Source organism: Stenella coeruleoalba (genome assembly GCF_951394435.1).
Source record: "Stenella coeruleoalba genome assembly, chromosome: 20".
In the NCBI taxonomy this organism is placed as follows: Eukaryota; Metazoa; Chordata; class Mammalia; order Artiodactyla; family Delphinidae; genus Stenella; species Stenella coeruleoalba.
Window position 1 is genome coordinate 12,259,238 of NC_137166.1, and position 19,974 is coordinate 12,279,211.

The 19,974-nt window shown below is 40.3% G+C and overlaps 2 protein-coding genes across 7 annotated transcripts in view; one reads left to right on the forward strand and one right to left on the reverse strand.

The window, feature by feature from the left end:
* Window positions 1-1,217: 1,217 nt before the first annotated feature.
* LOC307179114 (tigger transposable element-derived protein 1) lies at window positions 1,218-2,891 on the reverse strand (the record flags this gene model as incomplete). The annotated part of the gene is made up of 1 exon (XM_079907888.1): window positions 1,218-2,891. One exon carries the CDS (start codon window positions 2,889-2,891, stop codon window positions 1,218-1,220), a length of 1,674 nt encoding a protein of 557 aa, XP_079764014.1.
* A 310-nt stretch (window positions 2,892-3,201) lies between these two features.
* Window positions 3,202-19,974, forward strand: part of CFDP1 (craniofacial development protein 1) — a 138,166-nt gene continuing 121,393 nt past the window's right edge. For all 6 annotated transcript variants that reach the window (XM_079908557.1, XM_079908555.1, XM_079908558.1 and 3 more), the window contains exons 1-4: window positions 3,202-3,675; window positions 11,523-11,640; window positions 13,368-13,587; window positions 13,906-14,033. In XM_079908557.1, the coding sequence (XP_079764683.1) occupies window positions 3,375-3,675; window positions 11,523-11,640; window positions 13,368-13,587; window positions 13,906-14,033 (767 nt within the window). In that variant the 5' untranslated portion in view covers window positions 3,202-3,374. The remainder of the gene's footprint in view (window positions 3,676-11,522; window positions 11,641-13,367; window positions 13,588-13,905; window positions 14,034-19,974) is intronic.

The following is a 19,974-nucleotide window of genomic DNA, read 5'->3' on the forward strand; positions in this document are numbered from 1 at the left end:
GGTATATACCTAAGACGAATGAACTTTGGAAATGTGCTAAGTGAAAGAAGACAGTCACAAAAGACCACATCTTGTATAATTCCATTTATATGAAATTTCTGGAATAAGAAAATATAGAGAGAAAGATTAGCCTAAAGCTGGGGATTGGGGAGAAATGGGGAGTGACTGCTAATTGGTCAGAGGTTCCTTCTTGGGGTGATGAAAATCTTCCAAAATTGACTGTGGTGATGGTTGCGCACGTCTGTGAATATACTAAAATGATTGAACTATGCACTTTAAATGAGCAAATTTTGTGGTGTGGGAACTATGTTGCAATCAGGCTGTTTTAAAAAGCTTGTTGGCATAAAGCCACCATAATGTCCTTTTAATCACAGACATGTTTCATCTATTCCTTGATTTAGATAACACTAGACTGGGTGACACAGACCCTAGTCCAGAGTATCAACAGGGAGCAATTATCAGCTGAAAAAACCCAAACCTGAACAAATAGGATGTTAGTCAATGATATCTCATTTGCATCTGATTACTGCCTCTCAGAGTTGGATTATAATAAAAATTTTTTAATCTGACCAAATGACAAGGATTATATATGGTTGTATTTCCATATGGATTAACTTGACTTGAAGGAAGGACTGGTGTGGATGATGTCTGAATTCTAGAATAGAGCTGATCCTTGTCGTTCGCAGTACTTATAACTGTAAGGTCACCGTGCACACTCCATTAGCAGAAATACAGGGTTGAGTTCCTGTGGGTCTCTGGTTGTACCATTTTCGTCAACTGATCAGTACATAACCTTGCTTTATGTGTGTTTCTGTTCAAAGACACTGAATTTAATATCTCTTTCTTACAAATAATGATATGCAGTGTTTATAATGAAACAATTATTTCAATGACAGCATGTTTGTGTAATGTACAAAACAGATTGTACTACTTTAACTTTCCCCCTCAGTCATACACACACACAGACACACACTACACATATAGTACTCATGTACAGTAAATGCATACAGTACTGTAAACACATACTATATAGTGTGCAGTAATGCAAATAAAGTCCTGAAAAAATGAAAGATGAAGCGTTCAAAGTTTTATAAAAACGTTAACTAAAATCTTACTGTTGATAGAGCTGCAGGCTGCGTGATGGCACAGTGCACAGTGTGGTTAAACCTCTCGACCTTGGCTTGCCGCACAAAAAGCAAGGGAGAGGTTGGTGGAACTCATTCTGCAGAAGAGGAAGAGGGTGGCAGGTTGACATCCATCAGTTCAACCTCAGAGGTCTGGCTCTCACCACTTGTTGATGGAGTCGGCAATTTTCCCTCCCAAACTGGCTCCAAAAATTGGGTCAACCCCGCCTGCCTGGCTTTTTGCCTCAAATCTTTAAGCATCTCGGCATAGGGGGCAAATGCACAGGAGGCTAAGCGCTTAAATTTGAGGCTGCGATCAAGCATAGGGTCACACTCTTCCATGTCACTGAAAATTGTTTCCAAGGCAGAGTTCCATTCTGATATTTTGGCCGCTGTAAGAGGAACAATTCCTGGACTCTTAGGCTGACTTTCATCACCATCTTCATCATCACTGACTCCAACGCCTTGTTTTGCCATCTCGTCCAAGTCTTCGTTGGTGGGTTCTACTGCCTTCTCTGCCAAAATTTCCTCCACGTCTTCTTCTCTCATGTCATCAAAGCCTTCTCCACTTATTTGCCATGCGATATGCATTATGTTTTTGACACTGTTCTTTATACTTTCTGTAACACCTTCAAAGCCTTCAAAATTTTCTACGCAGTCCGGCCAAACATTTTTCCAACAATTATTGATAGTAGCCTGCTTGATGTTGTCCCATGCTGTGCCAACATAATCAATAACGTTGCGTATAGTGACTGACTTCCAATAGTCCATCATGGTAGTTTCCTTGTTGGCTTTGAGAGCCTCAAAAGCCTTGCTATAAAGCTCCCTAGTATAGTGCGCCTTGAAGGCTTTTATTATGCCCTGATCCAGGGGTTGGATGAGAGACGTAGTATTTGGGGGCATGAAAAGAACTTCTACGTTGGGGTGGGCATTTTTGAGTTCTTCACAGCAATGGACTGGGGCATTATCCAAAATTAACAAAATCTTGAAGGCAAGGTTTCTGCCCTGGAGATAGTATTCAACTTCTGGTATGAAGCAGCTGTGGAACCAATCAGAAGTCATCCATGCTTTTTTGTTCCACCTCCAATGGACCGGCATATGATTCACGCTTTTCCCTTTAAGTGCTTGTGAACTTGGAGCTCTGTACACCATTAGGGGTTTGCACTTAAAGTCGCCCTTGGCATTGGCGCACAAAAGCAGGGTTGCATAATCCTGGAATGATTTAAAGCTAGGGGCTTTGGAGGCCATTTGCGTTATATAGGTTCTTTTGCCAACGTCTTTGTAAAATAGGCCAGTCTCATCAGCGTTGAAAACCTGCTCTTCCACGTACCCCTTTTCCTGAATAACACTTAGCAGGTATTTTTTAAATTCTTCCGCAGCCTCCTGATCTGCAGAACTTGCCTCACCTGCAAGCTTAACATTACTCACACCATATCGCCTTTTGAAACGTGCAAGCCAGCCAGCGCTAGCCGAGAAGGGTTTCACGTTTTTCTGACCCTGGGTAACGTGACCGTAAATTTCTTTGGCTTTCAGCCTCACAACAATGCTGTCCACCACACCTTTTTTATCGGTTGTCATCTCATGAATCCACAAATTGAGCCGCTTTTCCATCTTTTCCATAGCTTCCTCACGCACTATAGATGTCACTTTAGCACTTTCCGGAGCAGCCTCACGTACAGATCGGCGAATTTCCTTTTCCTTTTTCTTGATGTACCGGATTGTTGACTCATTAACGTTGAACTCACGGCCAACAGCACTACAACTCATGCCTGAACGAAGCTTATCTAACACACGTATTTTCTCCATAAGGCACATCACAGCCTTCTTGCGCTTAGGAACACTAGGCAGCACCGCAGCACTACGCTCAGGGGTCATTTTAAACAGCGAAATCACCAACAAAAAGCACAAAAAATGCAAAAAAACGCGGCACTAAACAGATTGCGAAGAGGACACTTATTTAGAGTACGAGAGCCGAAGCAAGATAGCGGATCATCTGCCTCCAACGTCGGTACAAGCCACCACTGGTTGACTCAAAACTTTCACTCTCTGCGCATGTCCGCGAATAACCCCAGAAAGCATCGCGAATATTGATTTCTGGGGTGACAGTAAATTTTAACAAGTAAGCGAATACAAAAATACCAACCGGTGAATAACGAAGGTCACCTGTATTCCCGTGGACAAAACAAATTTCATTTAAGCATATTTACTAAATCAAAGCGTCTGGTAGCACTGGGGACTACAAGTTCCAGCATGCACCGCTTCAGCACGGAGCCCGTGTTCCGCCAACTGCCACAGCAGCGTCAAGCCCGGGGCTTTGGCCCGGAAGTGTCGCATTTGGATCACGTAGCACTCTTTGCGCCTGTGCACAAGCTGCGGGGGCCGCCCGAGCTACCGCCGCCCCTGCAGCAGCTCTATGTATGGTCTCTCCCTAGAGCTTTGCCGTTGGGGGTAGCTGCTGCGGCTGTGTTCGCCCCGCGCGGCAGCGACATGGAGGAATTCGACTCCGAAGACTTCTCCACCTCGGAGGAGGACGAAGACTACGTGCCATCTGGTGAGCGATTCCACCTGAGGCGAGGGGCGGTTTGCCCCGCCCCGCGCCTCACGTGAGGCGAGCTTTGCCCGGCGTTCGTGGGCCCGGTGCCTCAGTGGCCGCGTGGCGCGGGTCTCAAGCGTCCCCGCCCCGCGCCCTCGCCCGCCTGCTTGCACCGTGAGGGCCCCGTGGCCCAGGAAGTGTGCACGGGGACGTCTCGCGCAGCTGCTCCTCACGGCCTGGCTTCGGCGGCCACCGCCGCCTCTCGGAGCGCGGGAACCGGCACGTGAACTCCGCTCTGCCTCTGGTGAAGCTGGCGGTGGTCGCTCATCGCGTACTCTTACCAGCCCTGAAATCTTCTGAAAGGCAGTCTTATCGCCAGGCCTTCCGTCCCCAGAGAATTGCTAGCTAGCATCACGTTCCAGATAGGTCTCTTCACTTGCTGTTCTCAAAAGGGATCTGGTTGTTAAAAAGTTCACATAATGATGCCCTTTGCCTCTTTGCAACGTCTATACCCATTGCTCTCTGATCAGACTTTGGATTTTTTGTTTTTGTATAGGCTTCTCAAACCGAACCGGGTCAAAGTAAATGTCACCCAAACCTACCCCTTCCGCCCTCCTGCACCTTCCGCAGGCTTCCCCATCTCATTAGAAGTATCTGCCCGTACAGTAGCTCAGGTTAAAAACAAAACAAAACCTTGGGAGTTGTCCTTATTCTCACTGTTTTGGTCTAACCAATCATTAAGTTCTGTTTGCGTCTGCGTAGGTTAATTTCTGATCAGTTCCTCACCAATCTCGCTCTTACTGAACTACCATTAACACTAAGACTCGCCATAGCTTCCCAGTTGGTTTCCTGGGTTCCATTCTTGTCCACCAACGTTGGTCTTCGGTATCGGCCAGTGTGATCATTTGAAAACTAGTTTTCATTTTAATCAGAGTTATGCATGCGCCTGTTTCAAAATAGTCAAATATTTTTGAAAGGCTTATTTTTGAAACAACCGTTTCCATCACCCCTCATACCTGTCAATCCTCCCCAGAAGAAACTGCTTTTTTTTTTTTTTAATTTATTTATTATTTAGTTTTGGCTGTGTTCGGTCTTCGATTCTGTGCGAGGGCTTTCTCTGGTTGCGGCAAGCGGGGGCCACTCTTCATCGCGATGCGCGGGCCTCTCACTATCGCGGCCTCTCTTGTTGCAGAGCACAGGCTCCAGACGTGCAGGCTCAGTAGTTGTGGCTGACAGGCCTAGTTGCTCCGCGGCACGTGGGATCTTCCCAGACCTGGGCTCGAACCCGTGTCCCCTGCATTGGCAGGCAGATTCTCAACCACTGCGCCACCAAGGAAGCCCATGACACTGCTTTCTACGTTTAAAATTTGGTACTTCCGTTGTCTGTTGACTTAACCCATCCATGTTAGGTGTTATTTTAACACCCTCTTTAGCCTCACCGTTTCACCTTCAGACCCTCCCCAACTCCCCAGCCTGCCAATGTTCCTATGTGAAATTTGGGTTAGACTGGTATTGTTTCCTTTTTTTGTAATTACTTTGTGGACATCTTGTTCAGGCCTGACCATGTGGTATATACAGTTAGTTATTGCTTTTCCTACACTAGTTTTCTCTGGAGTTAATAATTGCCATTTTGTTGTTGTTGCTTAGTCTATGTACTTACTACTGATTTGATCCGGAACTTTCAAAATTGTCTAAATCATCTCCCAAGATATTTAGATTCATTAGATAATTTTTCACTTTTTGAAGTCCATCTTTGCCGTCTGACCTGCTCCAATTTGTCTTGGTTTTACCACTTTGAAACCTAAGATTTTCCATCATCACCACCACTCTGGATGTTCCTTTTACCTCCATTTTCTCTTGGATTCCCTGTTCCTTGGGTCCCATGATGTCTTCTTTCTTGGTGTGTTTCACCAAAATGAGAATAAATCCTCAAGTAACTTCTTGAGGAAAGATGCATTTTTTTAGAAACATTTTTTTTTTTGAGACCTCGACTATCTAAAAATAGTGAAATATTGACCCTCAGGCATGATTACTAATTTGGTATAGAATTCTGTGTTCTGTAATAGTAATTCTGCATTCTATAATAATAATTTTCTATCTGAATTTTAAAGATATTCCTCCATTATTTTCTAAGTTTTCAGTGTTTTTATTAAAAAGTCTCTTGTCGGTAATTTTTCCTCATTTATATAAAATTTGTCTCTGGAAGTTGATAGAATCGTCTCTTTGTTTCTGATACTTTCTGATATTTCACAGTGATATACTGTACCTTGGTATGAGTCTGTTTTCATCCATTCTGCTGGGCCTTCTGGAACTTCTTTTTTTTTTTTTTTGGCTGCGTTGGGTCTTTGTTGCCTCGCGGGTGCTACTCTTTGTTGCGGAGCACAGGCCCTAGAGCACGCAGGCTTCAGTAGTTGCGGCATATGGGCTCAATAGTTGTGGCTTGAGGGCTCTAGAGCACAGGCTCAGTAGTTGTGGCACCCCGGCGTAGTTGCTCCGCGGCATGTGGGATCTTCCGAGGCCAGGGATCACACCTGTGTCCCCTGCGTTGGCAGGCGGATTCTCAACCACTGCGCCACCAGGGAAGTCACTTCTGGAACTTTTTAAATTTGGGGGGGACAGTTTTCTCCATTTTATTGTTTTGGACTCATCATTATTTATGTGTTGAATCTTATGTTAGACCTTATGGACTGGTTCTATTTTCCTGTACTACTTTTTTTTTTATAAACTTTAAAAAATTTTTTATTTATTTATGTATGTATGAAGTATGTATGTAAGTATGTATTTATTTAGCTGTGCCGGGTCTTAGCTACAGCACATGGGATCTTCGTTTCCGGGTGCGGGATCTTTTAGTTGTGGCACGTGGAATCTTTCAGTTGCAGCATGCGGAGTCTTTAGTTGCGGCATGTGTGATTTAGTTCCCTGACCAGGGATTGAACCCAGGCCCCCTCCATTGGGAGTGGGGAGTCTTAGCCACTGGACCACCAGGGAAGTCCCTTCCTCTATTTTTATTCTCTATTTTCTAACCCTTTGATTTCTTTTTCACTTTATGGGAATAGTTCAGTATTTTACCATCCAACTCTTCTGTTGAGTTTTTTTTGTCTTTACATATTTTTCCCAGAGTTTTATGGCTTTTATTAACACAAGTGCAGTGTGTACACGAGCTGTCTATTCATTTTCTTTGCTGTGCAGCCTGGCATTGGGATTGGTGACTCAGATGGCCAGGTGGGCGGCTCTTTCCACAGTGACTTTGGGGTTCTTGGAGGAGATATTGGGAGTAGTCTCAGCACCGTAGGATTTGTTGCCCATCAGCAGCACTTCAAGGTCTTTGACCTAGTGGACCAGGAACTTCCAGAAGTCATTGGGCAGCATGTGCTTTGTTTTCTTGTATCAGTGTTGAATCTGGCCCTTGGATGTTTTTAATTTTGAATAACTTTTTTGTTTTTTCACAAATTTTAAATAGCATCATGTTCTTGTTTCATGTGTGCAGTATCTTATTGCTCTGTGGATATTATTAATGCTTTAAGGCCTCTTCCCTTCTCAGCTGGCCCACACTCTGTGGAGCGTGTTTCTCCCATGACTGCTCTCACTTTCCAAGACGACGCCATGCCCTGGGACCGCTCTTGCCTTTAGAGACGGTCCACATTCTTCCTATGGAATGTGTATCTCTCTAAATAAATCCACTTCTTACCTATCAAATAATAATAATAATGCTTTAAATTTTTTTACTTTTAACTTATGCATGGTAAAATTCATTCTTCATTATACTGTTCTATGAATTTTTGACAAATGCTTAGAGTTATGTAACTGCCGCTAAAATTAACAGTTCCAAGGCCACCTTTACCCTCCCCCCCCAAATTAGATCATATTGTCTGTGTACAGAAACAGTTTTATTTCCTCTTTTCCAATAGGCATACCTTTTATTTCTTTTGCTTGCCTTATTGTACTTCGTATAGACTTCCAATGTAATATTGAATAGGACAGGTGAGAGTGGATATCCTTTCCTTGTTCCCAGTCTTAAGGAGAAGGCATCACTGTTTCACCATTTGGTATAATGTTAGCTATAGGTTTTTCATAGATGCCTTTTGTGTGTGTTTTAAGCACTTTACATTGTCTAACTCGTTACTAACTCAATCACATAACATTATCAAGTATGTGCTATTGTGCTCTCCATTTCACACATGAAGAAACTGAGGAACCCAAAGTCACTCAGCTAGATAGTAGCTGGGCTGGGATTTGAATCCTGCCAGTCTGCATATACTGCCCCTAATGTGTTTTATTAGGTTAAAGAAATTCCCTCTATTCTTAATCTGCTGAGAGGTGAATTTTGTCAAATGCTTTTTCTCCATCTGTTGATTGTGTGGTTTTTCTTCTTTTATCTGTTAATGTGATGAATTACAGTGATTGATTTAAAATTTTTGAACAGCCTTTTATTTCTGGAATAAAACTTACTTGGTCCTGATGTATTATTCTTCTTCTACATTACTGAATTTTGTTGAGGAGTTTTGCATCTGTTTATGAGGGATGTTGGTCTGTAGTTTTCTTGTAATTTCCTTGCCTGGCTTTGGTATCAAATAATGCTAGCCTGATAGAATGAAGAAACAATCTCTTTCCGCTAAGGTGATTTTTATTCACCCTGTACATTTGTGTTGGGCATTATTATGTTAGACACTTTCTCAGATTTTTTTGGTGATTCTTAGTTGTCTGACTCATATTTAAATTAAGCATGGGGGACTGAAAAGGTGATGGAAGCTCTGAGTCTTTGGAGTTTCAATTTAAAAAAGATTTGTGCTTTTTTTGTCTATAGGGTTGTTACTCTGTTTCTTACTCTTAGAGTAACTGCATGATTTTTGTGGTTGTTTGTGTAGTTTAAAATTTGCTTTTTTCTTATCAGTGAGATTGAGCATCTTTTTTCATGTTTAAGATCCAGAGCCATATGCATCTCTTTGTCTGAACTGTCTACAACATTCATCCGTTTTTATGAAGAAAAATAGCTATATATTATTACAAAAGCAGTGCATGAACTTTGTAGAAAATTAGAAAATGCAGGCAATTAAACATAAAAAATCAGAATCATTCCATTCCTACCACCCAGAGATTATCAGTATTGGTCCCTTAGTGAAACCCACTCTGATCTTTTTTCTATACCGGAGTGTAGTTATTTGTATTTTTCCCCAACTAGAAATCATAGTTTTTTCATGTTACTTTGTAACCTGCTCTTTTCAGTGAACATTCTGTCCCTGTCCATTTCAGTAAACTTTCAGCTCATCTAATATACAAACCATATTCAAGTTTTCCTTGTTGACTCAAAAATGGCTTTAGCTTTTTTGTTTAAATCACCATTGAGTTCAGGACTACATGTATCATCCAGTTGTTCTATCCCTTAAATCTGTTTAAATCTAGCACACTCCTGTTTCTGTGACTTAGATTGGCTTAGGAGATCAGGCTGTATGTCCTGCAGAATGTCTCACCTTCTGATTTTGTCTGGTTGCTCCCTAATGGTATTAGGTTGTTCCTTCGTCCCTTGAATTTTCATTAAATTGGAAGTTAGATCTAAATGCTTGGTGGATTCAAATGAAATAATTATAGCTAAAATAAATTATAGATGACTTGAGTGTTTCATAATGCATAACATCAGAAAACACAAAATACCTGGTTAATTCCCATGGTTGTGACTTCTGGATCAGAATGAAGAGAGTTTGGTCCTTCTATTGTGTAATTATTTTTTCTCTTAGAATTGGAAAGTATTCTGTGTGGCAGTATACTTAATAGTTAAAACTTAAATTGTTTTTTAACATTACTTGATAATCCTTGCCTAAATTACTACTATCATTAGAGTGTGAGAGCGATGGTTTTCTAATTTTGTGGTTCTTCTACATTTATTGGTTGATGTTCTTCTGAAAGTGTAGTTCTTCCTCATCAGTGGGGCAGGATAAATGTTTAATTCATTTCCCTTAATTTCCAATTTTCAAAATAGGGAGTATTCTTAATAGTAACCTAAAATGGTGCAAATAATTTTTTAAATTAATTAATTTATTTATTTTTGGCTGTGTTGGGTCTTCGTTGCTGCGCATGGGCTTTCTCTAGTTGCGTCCAGCGGGGGCTATTCTTCACTGACGTGTGCAGGCTTCTCATTGTGGTGGCTTCTCTTGTTGACGAGCACGGGCTCTAGGCGCACGGGCTTCAGTAGTTGTGGCACGTGGGCTCAGTAGTTGTGGCTCGCGGGCTGTAGAGCGCAGGCTCAGTAGTTGTGGTGCACGGGCTTAGTTGCTCCGTGGCATGTGGGATCTTCCTGGTCCAGGGCTCGAACCCGTGTTCCCTGCATTGGCAGGCGGATTCTTAACCACTGCGCCACCAGGGAAGCCCTGGTACAAATAATTTTTTCTGTCTTTTAAAAAAATATATCATAAAGGTGTCACAGTTTTTTATTGATTCAGTGTGTTTCAGTCTAACAGTTACTCGTTTTAATGGTCAGGTCATCACTTTTGGCCACTAAAAGTTCTTTCAAGCTGGATCTTATATCCTTTTAACGTGACCCATTATTCTTAAATAACTACCTTGCTTTCTGGCACAGCAAAATGTCCCCATTTCACCTTGTGCTTTCCTTCCCTCAGACCTGAAGTTAGCTGGCCTTTTCAGGGAGCCATTTTTGTTTTGAGTTATATCAAAGAATACAATCTGAACTTTAAAGAAATGCTCGTTGCTACTAGAGTGGCATTGCTTCTATGCCATTTAAGTGAACAGAGCTAGAAAATATTTATCTTAAAAAGAGTTAAGAGTTCTGAATTTTAAGTTCAGTTTTAACATTTGTTTTCACTTAATTTCTTAATTTCTTTGGTTTTATAATTGTGTGTCATTTCTTACTCTGAAGTTCTGGATTCCTAACAAGATTAGTATAACTACTTAACTTTCTTTTACCTATAATAAAAAGAACAGTTTCAAAATACCAACACCAATGTTACTACTAGGAATAGAACTTTTTTGGTCTTTAGAATGCATCTTGCTAAGGATGAACAGTCAAAATACTCTTTCTAAAGTTCTTGGAGGCGCTTCCCTGGTGGCACAGTGGTTGAGAATCTGCCTGCCAATGCAGGGGACACGGGTTCGATCCCTGGTCTGGGAAGATCCCACATGCCACAGAGCAACTAAGCCCATGTGCCACAACTACTGAGCCTGTGCTCTAGAGCCTGTGAGCCACAACTACTGAGCCTGCAAGCTGCAACTCCTGAAGCCTGCGTGGCTAGAGCCCGTGCTGTGCAACAAGAGAAGCCACCGCGATGAGAAGCCTGAGCACCGCAACGAAGCGTAGCCCCCGCTCACTGCAACTAGAGAAAGCCTGCACATAGCAACGAAGACCCAACACAGCCTAAAATAAATAAATAAAATAAATAAATTCATTAAAAATAAATAAATAAATAAAGTCCTTGGAGTAAATCCTTTCTTTGTGGCTTGTGTTATCAGTTTGGTTATGTTTGTTTATTTAAACTTTGCTCAGTTTAAGGGATTTTTAGAATTCTGCGGAGCAATAAACACTGAGAACTCTTGCTTCTGCTGCCCCTGCTTACCCCACTGTCTTCTGCCTTGACCCTTACAGATAGCGATTTTCATTAGTTTTCGTGGTGTGTGGAGCATAGCAGAAATTGCAAGCATTAAATATAAGTGGGGTGCGTTAAGGAGGGAAATATGGACTGCCCTGGAGGCTTAGAATAGGGGAACTTAGCCTGGTCTTCAGGAATAGGGAAGACATCCCTCAGGAAATGATATTTTAGTCTGGAAAGTACTACATTTTTTTCTTAATGAAAATGTCTCATCTTGATGTGAAAACCTTTATTCCTGTCTGTCTGACCAACCCTGTTATGTGATTTCAGGTGGAGAGTATAGTGAAGATGATGTAAATGAATTAGTGAAGGAAGATGAAGTGGATGGTGAAGAGCAGACACAGAAAACCAAAGAGAGAAAAAGAAAATCTCAGAGCATTCCGGCCAGGTGATGCTGCCCTCAAGGCCCTTAGAAGTCAGGGGCTGTTGTCATAACCTTCCAGATTGCTGGGATTGGTCTCATGATAGATTTCTTACTGCCATGGTTTCTAACCTTTTTCTCATTGAGGGAAATATTTGGTGACATTTTAGGATTAAATTCTTATTCTCTGGCAAGCTTTAAAATTTTTTGAGCTTTAATTTAAAAAAGTTAATAGGTAATATGTGCACCTGGTTTAAAATTGAAAACCCGGGAATTCCGTGGCAGTCCAGGGGTTAGAACTCTGCCTTTCCAATGCCAGGGCCTGGGTTCAATCCCTGGTCAGGGAACTAAGATCCCACAAGCTGCGTGGTTCGGCCAAAAGAAAAGAAAAAAGCAATTGCTACAAAAAATATGTACCCCATCTCTAGCCCTTGTTGCTTTGTCTCAGAAGAATTATGTTACCAGAGATAATTCTGTGTATGTACAATCATGTATATATGTATTTCCTACTTTTTCTTTTTTTGGCCATGAGGCTTGCGGGATCTTACTTCCCTGACCAGGGATCGAACCCACGCCCCCTGCAGTGGAAGCATGGGAAGTCCTAACAACTGGACTGCCAGGGAATTCCCTACTCTTAAAAAAAAAAAAAAATGAATAGTAGCATGCTCTGCATATCATTTCTCACTTTCCTTATTTCACATCTTGGAGATGATACTATGGCAGTATATTTAGCTATACCTTTTTCTTTTCAGCATAGTGTTACATTACTGGACAGACCTTACTTTATTTAAACATTCCTTTATTGAGAGACCTTTAGATTGTCCTCATCTTTACTACATCAAATAAGACTGCAGTGAATATTCTTCTTATGTGTCTTTGTACACATGTATATTTGTAAATTAGATCTGTAGGAGTAGAATTGTTTTACCCAGTGTTATATGTAGTAAAAAAAAAAAAAAAATTTATAGGTATAGACAAATTACCTTCTACAAGCCTGGTACTGAATTGCACTCCCACCAAAAATTATGAAAATTCTGACAAGTTATTTAACTCAAAAAGGGAGTCTTTCAATACAAGTCTTTTATTCTCTTTGATTGGTGTTTCTGTCTTCCTGGACATTGAAGCAAAAATCAGATTGTAGAAAGAGAATTTTGAGAATTAGGTGATTCACTTGAAGTCAGAATAGTCTTAAGAAGCAGTTTACTCTTTTAAGTCTTGGACCCAGTTCTTTTATCCTTGGCTTTTGTATATTCCAGCTTTCATATCTTCAGAAGGTGGGAAGAAACATGGATTCCCCACTCCCCACCCCCTCAGAACTCTGGGAAGAAACAGTGCAAATAAATCTGAGGCTCTCTTCAATCTCTGTTCCCCACATGGAGTGACTTTTAAAAAGTCAAAAATGCCAGGAATATGTATGTTATTAGAACCCTCTTTCTGAACAGATTGATTCTGTGAGGTGATTTTGGGTATTTTCTTGGTGAAAACAGCTGGTCCTAACTTAGAAGTAGAACGCTGTATTTTGATTCTAAATGCTTTGGGAAAATCCTAACTGTAAGAGCTCAGTTCTTTTTTTCTTCCACAAAATCTCAGCTTACCTCTCCCACTTCCCCTATCAGGCGTGTTAACCAGTAGTCCCCAGATTTAAAAGTTTTCTGATATTTGCAACATTATGTTTGGAATTCAGGAAGGGATAACTGAAATTATTTTGCCTGTTTGTCTTGTCTTTCCTTTTCCTTGTGACTGTTGGTGATTAGGAAGAGAAAACAAGGTGGCCTCTCATTAGAAGAAGAGGACGAGGAGGATGCCAATGAGGAATCTGGAGGAAGTAGTAGTGAGGAGGAAGATGGAGCTGCAGAGCCAGAAAAAGGCATTGAGTCAGAGGATGCAAAGAAAAAGAAGGAAGATGAACTATGGGCCAGCTTCCTCAATGACGTAGGACCAAAATCAAAAGTGCCTCTGCGTACACAAGTTAAAGTAAGTTAATAGATGAATGGGATGAATGCTTTGCCAGAAATGCCGGAAGTTCCCCAGATAGATTTTTTAAATTTGGAAACTGAGATTTGAGGCTTACAACAGAAATCAGACTAGATGCCTTTTAATAGTAACTCTACTAAGTGAAAAGCAAAGCATTCCCTATGGTAGGAAACAAAAGCCTTTCTAATTAAATAAAATTTCAATAAGCATTTAACTGTTTAGAGATGAAATATTTAAGGATAGCTGGAAACAACATGTTTGGATGGATCTTTTAGTTTTCATCCTTATATGAAACTGATTACACTTCTTTTTTCATAGAGAAGAGAGGAGGCTGAAGAGACAAGTTCAAGTAAATTGTTGGTCAGAGCAGAAGAGCTAGAGAAACCTAAAGAAACAGAAAAAGTTAAAATTACCAAGGTGTTCGATTTTGCTGGTGAAGAAGTCAGGTAAGATGACATTCACAAACTTCAAAACTAGTACTTTTAAAAAGGAGCATCTTTCTAAATGGTGTTAGACATCTGTCTTCATTCCACCCCATCTTAATATTGTGGAAGATTTATATTTGAACTCAAGGAAAATAGTGGTTCCATTGATTATCAGGGAATATGAGAAAGGTCCTGTTACATATGGTAATGTAGTTGGGGGCACTATGAAGTGGTTGGCTGAACAGAAACAAGAAAATGTAAGAGTTAAGTATTTGGTTTCACTTACTCATGCCTTGCTTTGTGACTGGCTATTTCTCCCTTTATTACTTCCCTTAATTTTGATGTATAAGCCCCAGTGAAACCTTTGAAATCAGGTGAGAATTGAAAGTACCTGGAGAGAAATTTGATTCTGATATTATTTCCTCATCTGAATATTATTTTTTAAATTGATTCATAGGTTTGTTACTAGTTTAGAAAAACATTATAGGCTTAATACTCTTGGCCGTTCTAGATGAGAGCCACATGACCGGAATTTCTTTCTCCCCATTTATTTAAAATTTTAATATGAAAACAGCAGATCTGTAATTTAGAGCTGGACAAGAACAGATGAAGTGCCTGCCAATCAGTTTTATAGATGGCCACATTTATTTTCCTTGACAGTAATTAATTAGACTTGATTACTCTCTGTAAGTATAATTTCCCCTAAAATTGATACTCTTAAAAATAATTTCCAGTTTCCAACAATTATTTCATCTAGTGAAAATATATCTAAGAAAAAAGTTCGGCATTATTTGTTTGTTTTTAACATTTATTTATTTATTTATTATTATTATTTTTTACATCTTTATTGGAGTATAATTGCTTTACAATGGTGTGTTAGTTTCTGCTTTATAACAAAGTGAATCAGTTATACATATGTTCCCATATCTCTTCCCTCTTGCGTCTCCCTCCCTCCCACCCTCCCTATCCCACCCCTCCAGGCGGTCACAAAGCACCAAGCTGATCTCCCTGTGCTATTTATTTATTTATTTGGCTGTGCTGGGTTTTAGTTGCGGCATGCGGGATCTTCATTGCAGCATGCAGGATCTTTGGTTGCAGTGTGTGGGAACTTCAGTTGCGGCATGTGGGATCTAGTTCCTTGTCCAGGGATCGAACCTGGGCCCCCTGCACTGGGAGCACGGAGTCTTAACTGCTGGATCACCAGGGAAGTCCTGGCATTATTAGTTTTATAAATGATGTGAAGCAGACTTTTTATTATTGTTATTATTTGTTGTTGTTGGTGGTGGTGGTGGCTTTTTTTATTTTTATTTTTTTATTGGAGTAGAGTTGATTTACAGTGTTGTGTTACTTTCTGCTCTACAGCACAGTGAATCGGTTATAGATACACATATTTCCACTCTTTTAGTCTTTTAGTATTACTTTTTAATCTCCCCCAATTTTTTTTTTTCTGAAAAATTTTACACTTATAAAAATGTTGTGGGCTTCCCTGGTGGCGCAGTGGTTGAGAGTCTGCCTGCCGATGCAGGGGACACGGGTTCATGCCCCAGTCCGGGAGGATCCCACATGCCGCAGAGCGGCTGGGCCCGTGAGCCATGGCCGCTGTGCCTGCGCGTCCGGAGCCTGTGCTCCACAACAGGAGATGCCACAGCAGTGAGAGCCCCGCCTACCGCCAAAAAAAAAAAAAAAAAAAAAAAATGTTGCAAGAATAGTATTACACTGAACACCCATATACCTATCATACTGATTCACCACTTGTAAATGTTTTGCCCCTCTCTCCACCATCTGTTTCCATATTTCTCTCTTTTTGTTTTGGCTGAACCATTTGAGAATTGTAGACATCATGACACTTCACTCTTTTTTTTTTTTTTTTTTTTTTGGGTTCGCGGGCCTCTCACTGCTGTGGCCTCTCTCCCTGCGGAGCACAGGCTTCAGACGTGCAGGCCCAGCGGCCGTGGCCCACGGGCCCAGCCGCTCCGCGGCATGCGGGATCCTCCTGGACCGGGACACGAACCCGTGTCCACTGCTTCAGCAGGCGGACTCTCAACCACTGCGCCACCAGGGAAGCCCGACACTTCACTCTTAAATACTTCATAACTGTTTCCTAAGAACAAGGATCTTCTCCTTTGTGACACAATATAACTCTCATATTCGGTAGATTACGCATTAATGCAGATTGTTATCTAAATTCTCTGTAGTGAAGGACCCTGATTTTAAATTTTCAACCTGTTGCAGACCAATACTTTTGTAAAACACAATTAATAGGAATTATTAGAAAAGTAAATTAAGAAGAGATACAAAATACAAACGCAAACTTAAAAAAAATATTTATTTAGGCTGTGGCGGCTCATGGGATCTTTGTTGTGGCATGCTGGCTCTTAGTTGTGGCATGCGGACTTCTTAGTTGGCAGTATGCATGTGGGATCTAGTTCCCTGACCAGGGATTGAACCCAGGACTCCTGCATTGGGAGTGTGAAGTCTTACCCACTGGACCACCAGGGAAGTCCCCAAGCTCAAATTTTTAACAATAAGATTTAACAGACGTAGAATTACATTTCAATAAATACAGTCAAAATGAGCACAAAATAAGAAAAGGAAAAGAATTACATAACTATCCTTTTTTGGGGAGGGGGCAGCAGGCACACCCTGCGACTTGCAGGATCTTAATTCCCCAACCAGGGATTGAACCTGAGCCCCGGCACTGAAAGTGCCGAGTCCTAACCATTGGACCGCCAGGGAATTCCCTGTAACTATACATGTTGATCATTGAAAGTGTGAGTATAAGTGATTAATAAAAGGAATCACCTTTTAATTCTATAATTGAAGCAAAAAACTAGAAGTATCAATTCCCATTACTTAACATCTAGACACATAATTTGAATAAGTGCTGTTTATATTAATTTTTAAAGTTTTTAATGGGTCAAAATAGCTTATATCTTTCTTGTTAATTAATCTAAGTGGGATTGGTGACAGCCCTACTCCTGGAGGATGATGTATATGTAAATTATTTCTGTGTTGGTGCTCTTCCTCTTTTTAATTTTTTAAAAAATAATACTCATCATAAACCCATCTCAAAGGGCTGTTTTTGTACCTTTTATTTATTTATTTATTTATTTAAATTTATTTGTTTATTTATTTATTGGCTGCATTGGGTCTTCGTTGCTGTGTGTGGGCTTTCTCTAATTGCAGCAAGTGGGGGCTACTCTTCGTTGCAGCGCGCGGGCTTCTCATTGCGATGGCTTCTCTTGTTGCGGAGCACGGGCTCTAGGCGTGCGGGCTTCAGTAGTTGTGGCATGTGGTCTCAATAGTGGGCTCATGGGCTCTAGAGCACAGGCTCAGTAGTTGTGGCACACGGGCTTAGCTGCTCTGTGGCATGTGGGATCTTCACAGACCTGGGCTCGAACCCGTGTCCCCTCCATTGGCAGGCAGATTCTTAACCACTGCACCACCAGGGAAGTCCTGTACCTCTTTTTAATTTATTTTTTAATAAATTCTTTCTATTGTGTTTTACAAAAGTATTGGTCTGCACCAGGTTGAAGTTTTAAAATCATGGTCCTTCACTACAGATAATTTAGACACTGATCTGCAATAATGTGAAAGTAATGAGGATGGAAGTGTGGATTTTAAAGCAGTTTCATTAAGTTCAGGATTTTCATTTTTACTTTTTCCAAACAAAGCCAGTACTAACTACATTTTCTTTTTTTTTCCTTCCAGTTTTATTGAGAAATAATTGACATACAGCACTGTATAAGTTTAAGGTGTACAGCAAAATGATTTGACCTAGGTACCTCATGAAATGATTAGTAGTAACTGTATTTTCAGAGTTCATCTTCAGTGCTTCATAAGTAGTCAGTTCCAGTAATTTATCCTGTCAAGTTATAATTAAATTTAAGTTATATTGGGCTTCCCTGGTGGCGCAGTGGTTGAGAGTCTGCCTGCTGATGCAGGGGACACGGGTTCGTGCCCCAGTCTGGGAAGATCCCACATGCCGCGGAGCGGCTGGGCCCATGAGCCATGGCCGCTGAGCCTGTGCGTCCGGAGCCTGTGCTCTGCAATGGGAGAGGCCACAACAGTAAGAGGCCCGCGTACTGCAAAAAAAAAAAAAAATTTAAGTTATATTTCAGTGGGAAAAAGGAATTCTGGATGCATGAATTTCCTATGTGTGGATTTTTTTTTATGGAAAATATAATTCAAAACATTCTGTGAAACATGTTAACCTATAGGAACTGTTCTTCAGGCTTTTAACTTGCATTTTTACTCTTAGAGTTTATTTGTTTCTGAAAAATATGTTGAATTACTTCCTTGTGTGAAAGTACTAAGATTTTTAAAAACACCAAACTGGGAATTCCCTGGCAGTCCAGTGGTTAGGACTCCACAGTTTCACTGCTGGGCCTGGGTTCAATTCCTGGTTGGGGAATTAAGATCCCGCAAGCTGCTCAGCATGGACAAAAAAATACCAAACAAAGCAGGCAAATAAGCATGTCTTACTTGTCCAATTGAGATCTTTAAAATTGGGGACCATATGGTTATTGTTTTTCTTTTAGAAGTACTAAGTTTATTCTGTAGTTCATCATTCTCAAGGCACTTTCTTCTTCATAACCATTGTACTTCAGCATGCATTATAACATATGCATATTTATGATCAACTTTCAGTTTATCAAAAATAGTCATTTAAATTTAATGCATTAGCTTTACATAATGCACAGTTTTTACTACTGTACTAAGAACAGTGGGGTTTTTTTATGTAGTAAGAGTTTTCTCATTGAAGGAAGCAGTGTATTAATTTATGTTCTAGCACAAACTCCTTAATGTAAACTGTTTCCCTGTTTTGCAGCTGTGCCATTGGAACATATTCTTCCAAACACGTAAACTTCAAATCTCATCTGTTGACATGTGATCCTACTTTTATTACACAGATCAGTGTCAGTTAATGTTTGTCAGCAAAAAACTGATAAAAAAGAATCTTTATATCGCCCTCGTGATTAAATCACATATACTAAAATAATTTTCATATTAGCAATAATCTGTCGTTCTTCAAATTGCATTGAAGAAACACTTTGCTAACTTTGTTAATAGTTTCTGCATCATAAGCCAGATCCTGAATACTTTAAGCCATGGTGTCATTGGAAAGTTGTACTTGAACTACTTTCTTTGTCAAGATTTCCAAGCAGACACCTTTGATATAGTCTTTTACTAATGTCCTGGGAGTGGTATATGTTTTTCTTAGTTAGCAACCAAAAGTACTCCTTTCTCAGAAGGCCACAGTGCTAACGTAGGGAATTTTGTATCTGTTTTTATTGACTTTTTAGTTCAGTACTCTTTCTTTCAAATAATTCTTTTGATTTTGAACTTATTTCTTCATGTTTTATATGTAAATGCTGCAGAAGTTTTGGTGGATTTGTTGCTTTATTAGTTAAAACATCTCTGCAAAGAACTCACTGGTTTTAGCGCTGAGTGATCAAAACCCAAGCCCGGTGTATGAGGGCTCATAGAGTAAAAGCGGTTTGACCTTGGTTGTCCTTCATTTCTTCGGAGTCACTTCCATTATCATCATGTGGTTTACTACTACTGATGCATTCAGGAAACGTGGGTTTTTTTTGCAGAAGCATACAGTGTGGGTTGTTTTGCCATCAGTAAATGAGGATTAAAAAATAATACCAAATTTACTTTCTTAATTTAGTTATTAAACTATAAATTTTAAAAGTCACACTTGGTCAAAAATTAAAATGATTGTAAAAATTTATAAAAAGAAGTGCTTAAATTTTATCACATTTTGGGGTTTTAATTGATAAAATAACCCTAAACTTTCATACACAATGTAATGTGGTCTTACTGCACAAGACTAATATCACGTGTGACCACCTTGCAAGTTTGACAGTACCTGAATTGGTCTATGTTCTGTTTAATGCAATGAGTCCATCATTCATGTCTTGAATATTGTGACATTGTCAAATTGCTAAGCAAG